This window comes from Gadus macrocephalus, chromosome 3 (genome assembly GCF_031168955.1).
Source record: "Gadus macrocephalus chromosome 3, ASM3116895v1".
Lineage (NCBI taxonomy): Eukaryota > Metazoa > Chordata > Actinopteri > Gadiformes > Gadidae > Gadus > Gadus macrocephalus.
Genome location: NC_082384.1, coordinates 3,603,011 through 3,617,974, shown reverse-complemented (window position 1 = coordinate 3,617,974; position 14,964 = coordinate 3,603,011). Strand labels below are relative to the sequence as shown.

At 45.9% G+C, this 14,964-nt stretch overlaps 1 protein-coding gene across 2 annotated transcripts in view; it reads right to left on the bottom strand.

Moving 5' to 3' along the window:
• Positions 1–14,964, bottom strand: part of vps54 (VPS54 subunit of GARP complex) — a 59,417-nt gene that overhangs the window by 25,104 nt on the left and 19,349 nt on the right. The window contains exons 5-14 of one of the 2 annotated variants that reach the window (XM_060046098.1): positions 13,254–13,288; positions 12,581–12,715; positions 11,079–11,464; positions 10,586–10,712; positions 10,380–10,409; positions 9,249–9,356; positions 8,721–8,776; positions 8,126–8,222; positions 2,623–3,032; positions 1,583–1,712 (exon numbers count right to left, since the gene is read on the bottom strand). In XM_060046098.1, coding sequence (XP_059902081.1) covers positions 1,583–1,712; positions 2,623–3,032; positions 8,126–8,222; positions 8,721–8,776; positions 9,249–9,356; positions 10,380–10,409; positions 10,586–10,712; positions 11,079–11,464; positions 12,581–12,715; positions 13,254–13,288 — 1,514 coding nt within the window. The remainder of the gene's footprint in view (positions 1–1,582; positions 1,713–2,622; positions 3,033–8,125; positions 8,223–8,720; positions 8,777–9,248; positions 9,357–10,379; positions 10,410–10,585; positions 10,713–11,078; positions 11,465–12,580; positions 12,716–13,253; positions 13,289–14,964) is intronic. The other variant, XM_060046099.1, reaches the window with a different exon arrangement.

Sequence of the window (14,964 nt, the reverse complement as noted above, 5' to 3'; positions counted from 1 at the left end):
TCTCCACAACATTTCGTGCATGTTTGTGTGCTCTAGCATACATGGAAGAAATCAGTAAACAATAATAAAGATGGATTCAACAAATAAAAGGCGTCAAAGAGCCAATACGATGTGTTTTACGCATAGGACTAAGCGTAATCTGCGTAATCACTTACATGTTATACTTTAACTGTGCTCCCGGTTGTGGATTGAGGTAGGGTGTCTTCCACATCTTGCATAGTCACTGGATAGTCACTGTCACCCAGCAAGTGACACCCAACTGGTACATCTCAAAAAGCTGCCTCAGACCGCTCACCATTAAAATGCGCGAATCATGGGTAGCTGAAGATCCAGGCCACTTTGCAACAACATCCAGTAGGCTATGTTAAAATTTGCATAAAAAACTAACTGCGTGTTGATGGAATGCACTTTCTTCCTATTGACGAACACGTCCTCGTCTTTTGATGGCGCAATTATTTTTATGTGCGTTCCGTCAATAGCACCGACCACAACGGGCATACCTGCAATTGCCATGAAGTTGGCTTTGATCCTGTGTAATTGTTGAATGTCCAAAGGAAAGTTTATGGCACGGCTGACTGATGGTTGCGATAATTTTAAATCGTCGGCGACTCGGCATTGCAAAGTTGCATTTCCCCTGTTACAAAATAACGTAGTGTGGCCAAACATTTTATTTCGGGACTAATCAGATTATTCCTGTTAGTCTGGGATGTTATTGCATTGCGCATTAACTCCACAATAAGTTGAATACCCTAACATTTCGTCTCGCAGGCATTTTATGATTCTTACTGAGTTAGGAGTCCTCTTGAGGACTTTTAAGCTCTCCTAGACTTAGGTGCTACTTTTAGTCCTAAAATACTTTGTGAATTGCTCTTAGTGAAAAAAGTTAGGAGTCCTAAATTTAAGAGTGACACGCCCATTATTTTTAGGAGTTACTCCTAAATTCGCCAGTTAGGACCTACTTTTAGCCCTAAGATCCTTTGTGAATACGGCCCCAGATTTCTAACGTCCCCACCCTGAGTCCTTTGTCTGGAAGAGCCCAGTAAAAGTCACCTAGTGCTGTGTGTAGTAGGGACCTAGGTGGAGCGTAGCAGGGACCTAGGTGGAGGGTAGCAGGGAACTAGGTGAAGTGAGGCACGTGTGTGGTTGCATGGGCCCGTGTGTGGGTGCTGGGGCCCGGGCGTGGGTGCCTAGCCCGTGCGTGGGTGCCTAGCCCGTGCGTGGGTGCCTAGCCCGTGCGTGGGTGCCTAGCCCGTGCGTGGGTGCCTAGCCCGTGCGTGGGTGCCTAGCCCGTGCGTGGGTGCTGGGGCCCGTGCGTGGGTGCTGGGGTCCGTGCGTGGGTGCTGGGGCCCGTGCGTGGGTGCTGGGGCCCGTGTGTGGGTGCTGGGGCCCGTGTGTGGGTGCTGGGGCCCGTGTGTGGGTGCTGGGGCCCGTGTGTGGGTGCTGGGGCCCGTGTGTGGTTGCTGGGGCCCCTGTGTGGGTGCTGGGGCCCCTGTGTGGGTGCTGGGGCCCCTGTGTGGGTGCTGGGGCCCCTGTGTGGGTGCTGGGGCCCCTGTGTGGGTGCTGGGGGCCTGTTTTTGCTTACCTTGGCTCGGGCCATGAGGACCTTGACGCAGCGGTCGTGGCTGAGGTCGGAGGCAGCGTACAGCAGCTCCTGGATGTTGTTGGCCACGCGGCCAAGCTCCAGCTCGCTTGGCATCATGTCCTCCCCCGACCTGCATGGTCACATGACAAAGGGCAGCCCAGGGGGACCAACCAAGCAAAATTTCAGCGGAGCAAACACTGAGCGCCACGATGGGGTTGACCTGAATAGACCTCTTGGGAACAGCCGTATGAGTTCAATGCAGGCTGCATCTGTCTGCTGAATGAGAGTGACCATGACTCATGGAATGGGGCTGATACAGTGGCATTGGGCTGGCCAATAGCACACCACAAGACTAACGGCTACACTGGGCACCAGCAGGATTAGTTAAAGAGCAACACATGACATTACAGCCTTAAAGCAAAAGTGAGGCAAGACTAGTCTGAAGCTGGTCATTCCATGAGTGGAGTTTCTCTTAGCACCAACTATGTGGACTTGTGCGTTGGCGCATGCGTGTCCAGGGTTGAAAATAAAATAGGGGTAGCAAGATCTGTCTGTCATTAAAGAGCCAGTGAACCCATTTAACTTGGTAATATGTCTTATAGGGTCGTCAACATAGAGAGAAATTTGAGCTTTTTGGACACTTGTCACAGCCACACACAAACGATAGTAGGTGTGTGGCACACTTCATAGGACATTACTCTTTATAACACTCATACACAACGACGGTACTAAAAAAGTAACAAAAGGTTGATGTGGATCGTTACCATGGGGATAACAAGCCCCCACTTTCCTAAAGCTCAGTGTTTTAACTCCAGCTGAAACAGTGGGGTCAGTGGCGCTTTAACATCAACCTCTCATTCTAACCTTCACACTCCACACGGTTAATCCTTGCTGTAATTATTGCCAAGGAATGGCCTCAATGTACGCTTTCCCTGCAAATGGCTCTAGAAAGCTAAGCTCCACCTTTGTTCCTTTAGAACCGCTTCTACAAAACGCCTCAGTGGCTACAGAGTAAACTAGCATGCTGATCAGTCACTCACAGGCTGACAGCGCCCCCTGCTGCGATGAAGCCTTGGTCCCTGCCGGAGGAAGACTCTGTGGTCCCCGAGGCAGAGTCGCTTGAGCCCCTATCCGGCCCCACCGCTTCTCCCTGCTGGGGCCTGGGGCTCCCCTCCGGCTCAACCGCTCCTCCATGCTGGGGCCTGGGGCCTAAGCCGGAGCTCTTCTCCTGGGGGCCCCCGTGGGCCCGCTGGGCGTCGCTCAGAGCGTCGCTGATGAAGAGGCCCTCGTGGGTGAGGTAGGCCAGCTCCGCCTCCCCGGGATGTGACTGATGGGGGGGTGGGGACGCGGGGCATGCGGCGGGGGCCGTGGTCTGCTCTGCCAGCAGCCGGCTCTTCTGGTTGGAGTCCAGGGCCTCCAGCACCACGTTCCTGATCACACTCAGCGTGGCCTGCAGAGAGAGGCAGGAAGTTAGCCTCACGCGGCCTGTAGACCCTGGATGGGGAGCTAGAGGGGCTTACAGGACCTCAGTGTTAGCCTCAGCGATCTGTAGACCCTGGTTGGGGAGCTAGAGGGGCTTACAGGACCTCAGCGGTCTGGGGGATCAAATCATCTGTACCGTCCCTCCTGGTTTAATAAAACCAAAATGATTTGTCAAAAAAATACTTTCATGCCGATCATTCTTGTCCACAAACATGATGACGCAAGGGGTATTAATTCTAAAATACCAATGTGCAATATGTTATTGTTGACATTTCTGGAGGCGAGATCTTCACTTGGAACAACAAAGTCATCTTAACAAATTATATTTGCGTTCTGGCGCAGATTGGCTGCCGTGCATCACCCAAGTGGGTGTTACACACTGGTGGTGGAGAGTTAGGTCCCCCCCTTCACGGTAAGCATCTATGGGTCATTGAAAAGCGCTATATAAATATAATGAATTATTATTATTATCATCATCATCATTAATAATGAACGCCGTGGTTCAACATAATGGCTTCATCACCAGAACTCTGACTGGTCCTCATAATTCTGGAGGATCTTATGATGTTGTCCAGTGTCTTTTATTCTGAGAATAGGGACATTTTATGAAAACATAACTTTACCAGGGATTTGGAGTGTTGTTTTGGGTCTCTGGTGCTCCCACACGCATACAAACTTTGAAAAAAGTCTGTACATGATTCTTCTGAGTGAGATATGCATTTCAGAAAGTACCCCACCTACAGTTACCAAATAAGCGAGTCTGTTTATTTGCCCCCTCCTGCGTAGGAAGGGGGAACATTTGAATATTACCACCCACTTTCCAAACCCCACTTCAATCAGAGCATAGCTAAGATTTTGTGGACCAGCGGACTAGCGCTGGGCGGAGATGTTCGCGCATTTCAGAAGCAGGGATATTCCATACAAAAATAGATGTCTAATTTGTCATGTGACATTAGTTTGCTATGTGACTGCCTGGCAGGGAGTCCGGCGGAGCTGCCGGACTACCGCCGAAGTTCTGGCGGCAGTCCGGCAGCTCCGGCGGGGGGAGCTCGGCGGCAGTCCGGCAGCTCAGCTCCGGGAGTACAATCCCCTCCTCCATGTCGCGGCTCAATATGTACAATATGTACAGAGAGAGTCAAGGCCGAAGGTTCCTTTCCCCCAATTCTTCTCAACCATGGCCGAGATAACCCCCATTACGAGTCTTTGCTTGTTGTGGAAGTACCAGAGATGTCAGACGCAGTCTTTAGGATTCATAATATCATCCGAGGCGCACATAGCTTTTGGCCGTAATACAAGATATACAGTAACATGATATAAATACCTATATATAATATTATTATTATTATTATTATTATTATTATTATTATTATTATTATTATATAGATATTAGGGGTGTAACGGTACACAAAAATCTCGGTTCGGTACGTCATCAGAGAATTGATTTTAAAATCATGTTGCTAACCTATAAATCCCTACATGGTTTAGGCCCAAAATATTTAACTGATATGCTTCCACTACATAAGCCTTCTAGAACACTAAGATCTTCTGAGACCAATCTGTTAATTATCCCCAGAGTGAACACGAAACATGGGAAAGCAGGATTTAGTTACTATGCAACAAATAGCTGGAATAAACTCAGAGGATTTAAGACTTGCCCCAACTCTGAGCACCTTTAAAACAAGATTGAAGACTTTTATGTTTGCTTTAGCTTTCTGCTAAATCTTAAATACTTTGCCTTTATTTTACTAAAATGCCTTTTTAACTTTCCCTTTATTTTCTATTTTTACCAGAAAGATACATGATCTGATACCAGAGAGAAAGGATAAGGGTTTGAGACCCAAGTTCTGTCTGGGTTAGAGCCCTAGAATCTGGGTTGGAGTCCCAGAGAAAGGACCAAGTTCCTTAGGTCGGGTTGGAGTCCCAGAGAAAGGACCAAGTTCCTTTAGGTCGGGTTGGAGTCCCAGAGAAAGGACCTAGTTCCTTTAGGTCGGGTTGGAGTCCCAGAGAAAGGACCAAGTTCCTTTAGGTCGGGTTGGAGTCGCAGAGAAAGGACCAAGTTCCTTTAGGTCGGGTTGGAGTCCCGACGTGGGTTCCTTTGGTTCGTGGTTAGAGTTATGTTGTTTTGATTCCCGCCGTGGAATCACAGATATTGGTTGTGTTGAATCTGAGAGGAAAAAAGTGAGCCATTATCTGGTGTTGGCATACCGAGCTCCGTGGGAGACGTTTCCAAGTTCTGTCTGGGTTAGAGTCCTAGAATCTGGATTGGAGTCCCGACTTGGGTTCCAGAGAGACTGTTGATCTGATCTTAAATACATTGCACTTTCAATTTTACTTACTAAAAAGCGTTTTTAACTTTCAATTTAATTTTCTATTTTTACCAGAAAGATACATGATCTGATACCAGAGAGAAAGGATAAGGGTTACTAGAATCCGGGTTGGAGTCCCAGAGAAAGTACCAAGTTCCTTTAGGTTGGGTTGGAGTCCCGACGCGGATACCAGAGAGACTGTTGATCTGATCTTAAATACATTGCACTTTCTATTTTACTCATTTCTTTGCATATGTTTTCTTTTACTTATCTATTATTTTATTTTATTGTATGACAATGTTTATATGTGAAGCACTTTGAGTCTGCCTTGTGTATGAAAAGTGCTATATAAATAAAGTTGCCTTGCCTTGCCTACTTCGGTTTTGAGGTCACGGTTCGGTTCATTTTCGGTACAGTAAGAAAACAAAATGCAAGATATAAATGTGCTAGTTGTTCATAACACACTTTTGTGCTTTTAACAATAGGAACATTAGACAATACAAAGCTAGAATTCTGCTACCACACACAAAAAATATAACTACAAGATTCTGAAATTTAGAAATAAAAATAAATAACATTGGCTCAGACTGTTTCTTTAAAAAATATATTTTCTCCATGGGCAAAATTGAACAATTGCAACACTAAACAGTTTCAAGTTGTTGCTCAGATAAAATTTTACTCATGCACTATATAGTGCACTTAAAATACACAAAATTTGAGTGTACATATGATGTACCCTACATGTTACTCCCGTATACCACAATGCAATGCGGTAGTGTTTTTCCGGAGGAGAAGAAGAGTTTACGGCTTTCATTTAGAAATGTCAACAATTTATTTGGGATTTAACATAGAATATTTAACATTAAAAATTAATTTAAAAAAACTTGAACAAGGAAATGTAACATTCAACTTCAATACAACCTCCAGCTTTCCTCGTGAGTGCCCGGTTTGTTTACATGATGTGGGCGCATCTGTCTGCGTCACACAAATACCCGGCGAATTTACTGACGCAAATGACGTTTAGAAATGTTCATCGTAGTGTCCGAATTCTCGTTTGTTCGTTCCCGAAATAGTGCACTATATCATAGGGGTGTGACGAGATCTCGTGCCACGAGATCTCGCGAGATGAACCTCGACGATATTACCCGTCGCGTTAGAAATCTGTCTTGCGAGATTTGTGATTTATCCAAAATTCTATTTGTCGCCTGTGGAGGCAGTAATGCGCCTTTGCTACATCTAGTCTGCCAGAACCTAAAGAAGGAGAAGGAAAAGAAGAGGAGGAGAAGGAGGGGAAGCAGGGGAAGCTTCGAAAGCAGCCATAAGCTGTGTTCGAAATCGTTCCCTATCACGGATATAGTGTACTATATAGGGTGCTCGCCATTTTGTAGTGGTGTTCGAATTCTCAGTGGTTAATTTCATGCACTATATAATGCACTTAAAATACCCAAAATTTGTGTGTACATACGATGTACCCTACATGTTACTCCCGTATACCACAATGCAATGCGGTCGTGTTTTTCCGGAGGAGAAGAAGAGGCTGAATAACCGCGAAAACGAATACATTTAATCAAAGTACCTTTGGGTACTTTGATTTGGTTTTGCACATAATATTGTTTGCACTTGAAAAAAGAGAATTATTTAATTTAATTAATTTTACTTTAACTTTTATAAATTTTAGTTTTAGTTTCAATTTCATGCATGTAAAGAGTTATAATAAAACATTTCAAAATGCATGCGCGACTTGGTTAAATAAAAGTCTGTTGGTCCAGTCATATATTTTGTCATTGTAGTTTTCTTAAAATCTCGTCTCGTCTCGTTCTCGTGAACCCAATATCGTGTCTCGTCTTGTCTCGTGAGCCGAGTGTATCGTCACACCCCTACTATATCATGAACACTATATAGGGAATAATGAGTGAGTGAATAGGGAACGATTTCGAACACAGCTACGGTGTGCGCAACTGTGCATGTGCGGCTGCAGCATGTTCCACACATGCGGTCCTCTACTTAATAAGTCCGTATGGAAACTCGTTCGGTACGCCACCGTACCGAACCGAGCACCCCGTACCGAAACGGTTCAATACAAATACATGTACCGTTACACCCCTAATAGATATAGAGCTCAGAGAGTCCGCAAACAGCAACAATCACTTCTCCTCCATGCTGTGATTCACTCTGACAGCTCATCGGTCAATGGGCAGCAGCTCATTTTGCATTAAAGCTACAGACACCAGAAACAGCGCATTCTGTAGGGACTGAAACAGAGGGGAATAGTGGTAGGGGAGATTTTTTTCTATTTCCAGCAAACAGCTTCAAAAACTGGTTTTCTGGAACTGAATACTCTGTTCAATTGTTGGGAAAACACCATAATATGTCTCCTTTAATACATTGATTGTTGACTAGAGATATCTAACCAAGAGTAAATAATTTGATGGTTAATCCAATCAAACCCTCTCATTATAAGTATGTCTATGTATACCATATGCACTTTTTAATTAATCGTATTTCATGTCTAAAGAGTCTTTTAGATGCGTTACTAAGTTTCTTCATTATAATCGTCACTATTTTGTTCAGAGCAACAGACCCTTTTCAAGGTCACCGTGGGACAGACAGGTGTGGTCCATATCACCAGGTCTGCTCCTCTTATGCACCAGAGCCCAGTAGACCACATTAGTAGAGACCTCACACAGGAACCATCCTGGCTTTCACCGGGTTTCAGAGAGCCTGTGTAAGGGTGGATGGAGAGGAGCCGGCTTACCTTCACCCTCTGGAGGAAGAGCAGGAAGCTGCTGAAGACGCTCTGCAGAAGGTCAAACCACTGGAGGAAGGTCATCAGACGCATCTGGTCCGCCAGCCTGCGGAGACACACGCACAATGCTTCAGCACAGGCTCTCATGTTGTTTTGCTCGACATGATAACCATGTGGGTACCATTTTATTGTAATAGTCATGGTGTGGTTGAATGCTAATCCCTCTTTTACCATGGATACATCTACACTCGGATAGTTCCATTCAATAATGTTATTTCTGTTGAGTTGATATTATCTGGTTGGGTGGGACAGACTTATGAGGAGGGATGTCGGTGGTTGAGGGATGATCATGCGCTTTGATCAGAGTATGTTGTTCCTTTCTTTATTTGGCTAAATAAGAAATGCTATCAAACATTTGAAGAAATTCAGTTGAACATTTGCAACTGAACCAAAGCAAGCCACTGGAACAGATAGATTTCTGTTCGTTTGCAAGTTCCTGGAAGTTGTGTAAACTGATGGACAATAATAATCTACTAGAGATTCTCACTGCTTTGTTATATTTTGTCAGATAGACCATACCCAGTGTCCGTATGTGTGTACCTACTTTGTGACGACGTCCGTGTCGATGTCCGGGATGTTGACCACACTGTCCACCACACACTGGAAGACAACACATGGGCTGAGACTCATCCTGGTGCCCTGTCCACTAGAACCCCTCAGACGATCATTTAATTTCAAGCAGTTTTCAATGGCCTGAGCTTCATCATAAATCCCATAATAAAAATATGCATTTATAGCCTGATTGTTGATTGTAAACGATATAATTGAATCATTTCCTGGTGCATCATAAAGGGAGCAGGATGTGATGGAGTGGAGGGAGGGACTCATGTCTGGCGCACAACAGAGGATCTTTATAACTTAGAAAAGGTGAGTAACGACACACTAATGACAGGTAAAGATTAACAGTTTGATTGTAAAGTGGGTAGATAACCTGGCAGAAACATGGTGGCTTTGTGAACCAGCATGGCGAAGGGAACTTAGCCCCAGGCCGAGTCGTGGTTACTAACCCAGCATACGGGGTCAGGTGGGGGGGTACTGAATGCAGCGGCACGCTAGTGGTGGGGCTCCTCACCTGTGTGACGATGCCCTTGGCAGCCTGGATCATCTCCTCGTTGTAGATGTCCAGGAAGTCCAGTTTCCTCTGACGCAGCAGACCAAACACCAGGGACTCCAGACGCTCCTGGTACACACACACAAACACAAATAAAAGATACAAAGCATTTCCTATATTTTTTATTTGAGTTATTTTAAACCTGCACTATGTACCATCTCTACAGCAGCTATTTACTCCATTAGAACATATCTGAACTAGAATGTTTCTCAAGAATAAAAGCCCCCCACATGTCACAGCTATAACTGCAGTGTACACTCAAGCCACTAGAGGCTGCTATTGGGAAGTTAGATAGTGCAGGTTTAATAATGAGTTGATGGCCGATTCGATTGTCGAAGATATCAAGCTTTGTTTTTCACATAGAATCACAAGACTAAATCAGATTGAATCAAACCGAATAGTATTTTGAACAGTTGCATTTACAGAATAATCGGATGACTTGTTTTTATCAGGCTGACCCATTACAACGGAAACACCAAAAACAACCCAACATGCATTCAAAGGGGACCTATTAGGCTTTTTCGACTTTTATGACCTATAAACGTTGTTATAATGATTGATAGTCATGTTTAACCATACTTACCAAGTGTCAAATAATGATGTACATGCATTTCGACGTATTCCTTGCTGACAGTCTGGGGTGGCTGTGCAGAGCGCTAAACACTCGGGACAACGTTTGCGATTCACTTCCGGGAAATCATCTACGTAGAGGCACTCCTGCCGTGCCCCCATATGCCTGGTCAAATCTGCCTGCGCGCGCTTCAAGGAAGGTAACCAATCATAACGGAGTTGGGTTGGCAGGAGGGGGCGGAGAAGGACGAAACCGAGCGTTGACAGAGAATGCTGAATGCGCCCAGATGAGAGGAAGAGTTTCCCGAAAATCTACATCGTTTTTTGTGTATGGTTAAACATGACTATCAATCATTATAACAACGTTTATAGGTCATAAAAGTCGAAAAAGCATAATAGGTCCCCTTTAAAGATCGTCAAATTTACCACATTGCCATTCGACTAGACGATAAATGAAATACAACATGATCAAATCCCTTCATTTATAGACAGTGACAGATTACTTATGCTTCCAAACCCCACCTTCTCTGAGACGGCATTCAGCTGATGCCCCTGTGGTGGTGGTGGGCACATGGTCAGTTTGAGACACTCAGCTAACCCAGCAGACACTCAGCTAACCCAGCAGACACTCAGCTAACCCAGCAGACACTCAGCTAACCCAGCAGACACTCAGCTAACCTAGCACACTTCCACCTGCAGCGGGGAGCAACCCTATATCAATGGGTTACCTTCTCCAGGACATGTGGCTCCTCTCTGAGGCTCCTGTTCAGGTCGCTGCGGGTGTACATGCTGAAGTCCTCCACCATCATCTTGTCGATGAGCTTCTCCAGCTCACACAGCTGGGAGCCAAGATGTCTGAGAGGATATAGTAGGAGAGAGAGGGGAGGAGAATGGGAAATAAGCAGGAGCTCAGCACATGACCACATCCACCGGGTTAGAAGACCACCTCAAGACGACGAGATGAAACATTCTTATCTGCACATCGTGCACTGTTGCAGTACCAAAGAGTCCACCTGGGGCTCCACGTCTAAATATAATACACATCATTTTTTTTTTCATACATTAATGAGCAGCCAACATGCGACTCTTAAAGAGGATATGAAACAACGTTCTCGCTTCAGTGATTCGTCTTTCCATTAACAAATGAAGACAGTCAGGGTGGGCTCCTGCTCCCCCACGGCTGTGTGAGTCCAGTGGTATGGAGTTGGTGGGGGTCCCTACCTGAAGCTGTGGATGCCCTGCAGCTCCTGCTGCAGCACCTCCTTGGTGGTGGCAATGAGCTCCAGCGCGCCCACGAACTCGGAGGTGGCGAGCAGCAGCTGCACGGTGGGCTGCGTCTGGTGCACCGCCGCCATCAGCTTCAGCTTGTCGTACAGCCGTGCGCAGTTGCCCCGCTCCAGGGCCGTGCGCAGGAGGCTGAGCGGGCCCCGGCACATGACCCGCTCCATGGCGGCGGTGCGGCCCCGCAGCACGGCCACAGCGCCCTGCGTGCTGCGCAGCCGGTCCTGCAGCTCGTGCTGCGACGACATGGCGTGGAAGAAGGCCTCCGAGCGCAGGGAGATCTGCCGGGCAATGCTCACCTCCACCACATCAAGGTAGTGACTGAGCTGGGGGCGCAACAGGGCTCTTAAAGGGCTGATATCAGGCTTTTTCCCTTTTGTTTAGACTGTTTAATGACATATGTATCCATGTATACATCTGCTAAGCTAGAACAATTCCAAGCCAGGGGTTGTATTTAAACACCGAGAAAGCCCCTCAATAAGTGGTGAAACAGTTTGTTATGGTTAGCAGTGGGCGGTGCTGAAGTGCATAAGCCGCGCCTCCAGGCTACCCGCAATGTGTACGACTTCTCGGGGGGGTGATTTTTCCACGGTACAAGCAAAGCGTTCCTCCGATCACAGCAGACTGGGCTACTCGGGAGGGGGGCTTTATTGCAACATGATACAAAACAGTTTTTGAAGGAGGCTGAAAATGGTTTTGCAGAAATTGTGCAGTGTGAGAATAATAAGGGGTATTACTAACATACAGGCATGTAACCCTATTCTAGTAGTAGCCCAAAATGCAATTATTAACCCTAAAAAAGCGTGATATGGGATCTTTAAACACCGTCTGCATGTGCCAACTCATAACTGGATCCGACTACAATACTCATATAATTACCCATATGATGTAGTTTGGGTTTTAGATTTCTAAATATATCTACTGTGTGAAAGGTGGATAGTGTGTTCCCTGACAGGGGAACACACTATCTCTGTCTCTCTCAGCTGCTCCTATTGATGGCACCCCCACTCTGTCGAGGCTAACTGTTTCCCAAACACTCAGTCCATGAAGATGCTTGCACACCGCCAAAAGAAACACCAACGCCCAATATCAGAAGGTTTGCTGTAGTTGGCCAACACTGACACCTACATGTTCGCCAGCTAGAAGCTTCACCGGGCAACAGCCCCAACCTGGCCTGATGTCTGAGGAGCCTGATGTCTATCACATCTAATTATTATCTTCGACTCATACACTAACACAACCTTTACTGACTGTAACCTCACTCATGTCTACCTACCCATGAGGTGCATGGCCCATCTTCATGACACCATCTGATGACACAACTCACACAGCTGCTATCCTCACTCCCTACTCAAAGGCAACGGGCTGCCTTGGTTCCGTTCCCACAGGCGAATCAAATCAGAGAGTTCTTACCTACCATCAGATCATCTAATGATTCCTACCTTCTCCTGCAGCAGTCTGGAGGAGGCCATGTCCCGGCTGCTCTTGCACCCCCCAGCGCTGTTGAAGTGGGACCAGGGCAGCACGGCGTTGAAGGTGGCCGAGTCCTCCAGCGCAAACTCAGGCCTCATGAAGATCTGCCATGCACAAGACGTCCGTCAGTTGGCATAGACAAGACATGACAAGGGCCTGCAGTGGGCTCCTGTGTCTCACCAAAGGTGGGGTGGTTCCTGAGATTACATTTTAGGTTTTTACAATCGCATATAAAAAAAGAGGAAAGACTGGTATCTGGGGCTGTCGCAGGTCCATAATAATCATTTGGAAGGCTTCCAAAAGATTGGATGGCTTCCCTGTGTCTATGTACCTCCCCCGCTACCTATGAACTCTGCCCACGCTCTCATTGGTCAGGACCAGACCGCTAGCATTCCATGAGCTAGAGAGCTGGTCCTGTGTATTGGGGGAGTGGCTTTGGGGGAGGATGTTTTCAGTTGGATTCCTTCCAAATGAAGTTCCCTCTGGCTAGCGGCCTACCCTAGCTTTAAGACCTGGATGGGGATTTTAAGACTCACCGCAATAACACAAGTCCAGGGTGAGTCAAAGACACAAGTAGTGTGTGTGCAAGACCTGATCCAAACAAAGTCATAAAATAGCGTGACAAGGAAGTTGCCCTCTTACCTTTGGGACCTGTTCCAACTCAGCCCTGGATTTTTCTAGAAAGAGAGCGTGAGAGAGAGAGAGCGTGAGAGAAATGAAGATCCATTGGCACATTGAAAAGAACACCCTTTTCACAGAGGGATCGTCGTAGGACAAACACAGGTGTCACTCAGATCTAATTATGGGTCTGCCACATTCATGCATAGACCTACGGACAGACCTATAGACATAGACCTATAGACAGACACCTTTGGACAGATCTATGGAAATAGACCTATAGACATAGACCTATGGACAGGACAGACCTACAGAGAGACCTACGGACATAGACCTATGGACATATACGCCACTTTGTGCTTTGGATCATCACCTCCATATTGGAGAGGCAGAGACTGGCCTATAATCAAACACAAATCTACTAGGATGCTGCAGCCTTCCCTGGGTAAAAACGATATAACGTTTAAATTTCTGAAGCTGTTCAAGAGTGGCTTTTACTCAAGGGTTGTGCGATATGTGGAGTAAAACAGCAAACCAAAGGTCATGTTTTATCATATTCTCTTTCTTGTACTTTACTCAGTGGTTTCTAGTCAAGACATTAATTACACATGGTGGTAAAACCAAAGTTAGTATTTAGTAGCGTTTGAAACTAACTAGTAGTTAGTACCGTGTGCAGTGTTGGGGAGTAACGGAATACATGTACCGGCGTTACGTATTCAGAATACAAATTATAACTAACTGTATTCCGTTACAGTTTAATTTGTTGGTATTTAGAGTACATAATTGAAATCAATGGATTACATGACGATACTTCTGTTTCACGAGTTTATTCGTGCTTTCACACCAACAGCATTTATTGCGCACTAAACGAGTTTGGTCCCTTGGTTCGGTACGTTTGCGGTGGTGTGAATGCAACCACATCACTTTGATGCGCACCACATCAGCCGGCCGAGACCTCCCTGAAGAGCTGGTCTCGGTTCGCTTCGAAACGAACCCTGGTACAGGCAATGGTGGGTAGGGATGGGAATCGAGAACCGGTTCTTGTTCAGAACCGGTTCCGAGTCAACCGATTCCTTGGAATCATTAGCAAGCCTGCTTAACGATTCCGCTTATCGGTTCCGGTCGCGGCAAATGCGCCATGACGTCACACACACGCTGATTTTGTTACCGTGGTGAAGTTAGTTTGATGTTGGTTATTCGACAGATATTCAACAGATATTCGGCCATTCATTTCCTATGGGAAATTGCTTTTTGCTCAATAGCTTCCGAGTTATGGGATCCAGAGGCCCCAGACCAATGTTGACCTGTCCTACTATGTGGTACTAACAACACACACCTCACTAAAAATTAATATTTTGCACCTCCTATTTTATTAAAATATTTTAAGAATCCCATTCATTTCCTATGGGAAATTGCTTTTTGCTCAATAGCTTCCGAGTTATGGGACCCAGAGGCCCCAGACCAATGTTGACCTGTCCTACTATGTGGTACTAACAACACACACCTCACTAAAAATTAATATTTTGCACCTCACATTTTATTTAAATATTTTAAGAATCCCATTAATTTCCTATGGGAAATTGCTTTTTGCTCAATAGCTTCCGAGTTATGGGACCCAGAGGCCCCAGACCAACGTTGACCTGTCCTACTATGTGGTACTAACAACACACACCTCACTAAAAATTTATATTTTGCACCTCCTATTTTATTAAAATATTTTAAGAATCCCATTCAT